The 3,423-nt window shown below is 41.9% G+C and overlaps 1 protein-coding gene across 1 annotated transcript; it reads left to right on the top strand.

Annotated features, from left to right (window-relative positions):
* Window positions 1-1,951: 1,951 nt before the first annotated feature.
* npvf (neuropeptide VF precursor) lies at window positions 1,952-3,028 on the top strand. The gene is made up of 3 exons (XM_033326218.1): window positions 1,952-2,098; window positions 2,342-2,718; window positions 2,959-3,028. Exons 1-3 carry the CDS (start codon window positions 1,952-1,954, stop codon window positions 3,026-3,028), a joined length of 594 nt encoding a protein of 197 aa, XP_033182109.1.
* Window positions 3,029-3,423: the final 395 nt, after the last annotated feature.

Genomic DNA, 3,423 nt, shown 5'->3' with positions numbered 1-3,423 from the left:
TTGATCATTGATAAAACTATAACCCATCACAGAGGTTTGATGAATGTGTCTCCCTCGCTGAGTGTCCGGCCATGTAAAGTGTTGTGATGATGACCTGGCTGATGTCTAAGTGAGGGGAAAGATAAAACTTGACATAAATCAGCTCAACAGGGGGATAACAGCACTGGTGTCCCGTTCCTGGAGAGGAATTCTGGGAACACTGCCAGATCCCAGACATAGAGACGGACAAGGATCAAGTCTCATTGTGGACTGCTTCTCTCTGCTTCCTGATCCTGAGTGTTGTTTTTTAATTCTTCATTCATTTTCCTGGAGTCTGCAAAAACTCAAATATTGCAGGAAATTCCGCATTTCACATACACATTAAAGTATAAGAAACACGGATGCAACATTAATTAAAAGCAAGTTATTTATGGAAGGCTTAAGTTGTATTAAATCAACCTGCAGGGCTGTATTTCAGTCAGGACGGACAGTTTGAAGAGGGAGAAGTAAGGGGAGTGAGAGGAGGCCAAAAGTGGGAAAATGGAAAGATGAAAAGGCCGCCAGGGTGGCGAGAGATGCACATTAAAAACATTAAGAAGAGAGAATTACAGTGGCAGAGAACAAGGTCTTAGAGGGAGTGCTCGGGGGAAAGAACAAAGGGAGAGCTAGAGGTATAGGGAAGCCCTCTGCGGATAAGGCTCTGGATAAGTGTCTGAGACAGGATCGTAAATCCCAAACCCCATAGTCTGCAATCTGGGGCCAGGGTCAGAGAGGGAGAGCGCAAAGAGAAGGGCTGTGGAGAGGTGGGAGGTAAATGATAATAGAGAAAGATAGACTGAAACCATAGTCATAAAAACATCTTAAGGTTGAAACTGAATCACTAAAACCAGATGTGATTTGGATACTTCTCTGCTGAGATACTCGAAGCTGTGTTTCGAAGGTGTGTTTTTTTTTTTTTTCGCTCAAAGGTGGGGACTGGATGTGGCAACATGGGAAATGGCAACAATGTCAGGGTCATGACGCATGGATCAAATTAATGTTCCCTGAGGGTTGTCATTATCACCCTGTGTCTCACACCAGGCATTCCTCACATTCTGTCTGCTCAGGATGTAAATATTGCCCCAGTGAGTCATTTGTGCATCTTAATATGCTCCTGACATCTTCAAAACAGGAATGGCGGTGACGTCATTTCTGCTCGTGCGTTGCAAATACTTGTCAAGGCCGACCTGTCGGACGGTTGCTAGACTGTATAACGGTGTATGGAATAACAGTTAAAACAGTTAGGAATAAAAAAAATACCTCTAAATGCTCACCGGTCAAAGGAGGTTTGCTCCAACATAAACCAAAACACAATATTTGCTAGAATTAAAGCATAACACAATAATTTTAGTATTTACAACAGGTGATAGTACCACAGGACTAGTTTGGACAAAGCTGACTTGTCCATTTGGACGAACCTCTTCATCCTCCACCTTCCACCTCCCTGCATTTTATCAAAATTAACTGGGGATACTGTCCCAGAGCAGATTTCTAAAACTACATTGATAAGTACACAATAATAAGTAGTATATAAGTAGAACATACCTCTGTTCAGCTCAACAATTCATAATGAACTTGAGTATAAATGGTACGAGTCATGAACACCTGTTTATAGATAAACTTTATTATGATCCCTTTTCACTGTTCTGCTCTAACAAAAATAAATAAATTAATTAAGTAACGTCAGCCCAATTAGGACATACATACCTTTTCAAACATGCTCTTCAGAGCTGGTAATTACTGAGTCAGGAATGTGTTCCCTTTAAATTAGGCTGAGGATGTATGTGTCTATGTCAAACATGTGTGGGTGACTTCTCCACAGCACAGGTGACGTGTGCTTTCAGGGCTCTTTTAAACATGGGGCAGCGAGTATGTAGGCAATGAGGCATGTGTGCCGGTGCTGCTCTGACAGAGGATGCCTCTTGCTGTTAACATGTTGACAACAGTGTTTCTGTCAGCACTCCTGGTGCTTGGAGCAGCAGCAGACCTCCAGGTCTACAGGAAGTCAATCCACGGTGATAAAACTTTGTTGAGCAGCGATGACGGAAGACACACAGTGAGGAAACAGCCGCACCAACAGGTAAGAATCACTTTATCACGTATGCTCAGGTAAATCTTCTATTGTACTGCTTAGTTCATCATCTTAGATTTTTTTAAACAGCCGAGACAATAAATAGACTAATCAAATTTAAGTCAGTAAAAAAGGAACACATGCATAAAGCAAGTTATTATAGATTTTTATAAAATGTAAAAACAAAACAATCATTAGAATTTGTTCCAATTATGTAAAAGCACCCAAAACAGAACATTTTCCTGTTTCCAGACAAAAAGTGAAATTCGCAGGAGTTTGGATCTCGAGAGCTTCAACATACACGTGACCCCTGCAACCAGCAAAATGAGTCTCCCGACCGTCATCAAGCTCTACCCCCCCACTGCCAAACCACTCCACCTGCACGCCAACATGCCCATGCGCTTCGGGAGGTGGAGCGACACCGGTGACGACAGGGCGCCAAACTCAAACCCCAACATGCCGCAGAGGTTTGGGAGGGCTTGGGAAGTGACTCGAACGTGTGTCAAGTGTCATGACATCCGAGAGGCGCCAAACCCAGTGCTGCCCCAGAGATTCGGGAGAAATTTACCATACTGGAGCCTTCTTAGGACTCTGGCCAGTGAACAGTTATTGAACAGTGACTTGCACTGGTAGGCATATCCTTCATGACGTTGTGGATTTACAAAGAACACCATACAAACACCTGTACTGCTCGTTTGCTCATGTGTATGTCATCACTGTTATGTCAAAGGCCCCTTAGTGAATCTATGATGTGGGTCATGTCGGGATGGGTTCCCCTTTTTTTCAAATCAGTGAATATCTGCACTGTACTTTACTTGTTTGGGAGTTGTGTTCATGAATAAAACAAACTGTGTATTCTCCTCCCACAGGCCAGAAGGGTTTGATTTTCCAACCAGCTCAGAAGAAGTGGAGATGGAGGAAAAAACTTTTCAAGGATGAAGGCTGCTGTACAGGCTGACAGTGACGTCTACTAAAGCATGCACTGTAAATATCGCCATAAAGCGTTTTACTGTAAAGACAAATGTCTAAAGTGAAATCACAAAAAAAAAAAGCACATGAGGGTCAAACTACTGTTTTTTATACCCTTTAACAAATGTCATTTGGATGGAAAACACATTGAAGATGATAATAAAAATAATAGAAGAGTGGTTTGTGCTTATTTTCCATTTATTGTGTCCTAAAAATGTAAAAATGGGCTTAAGCCACAAACAGATAATACTCACTATTATTATGAAAACTGAACATGATATGGGTAAGACTGTTGATATGCAGTAAAACCCTACGAATCTACAACTCTCCTTTGTGTTGTGATCAGAAGCAACATATCATCACAT

The sequence above is a fragment of the Anabas testudineus genome, chromosome 11, assembly GCF_900324465.2.
Source record: "Anabas testudineus chromosome 11, fAnaTes1.2, whole genome shotgun sequence".
NCBI lineage: Eukaryota > Metazoa > Chordata > Actinopteri > Anabantiformes > Anabantidae > Anabas > Anabas testudineus.
Note: the sequence above shows the minus strand (reverse complement) of the source record. Positions and strands in the feature narration are given on the sequence as shown.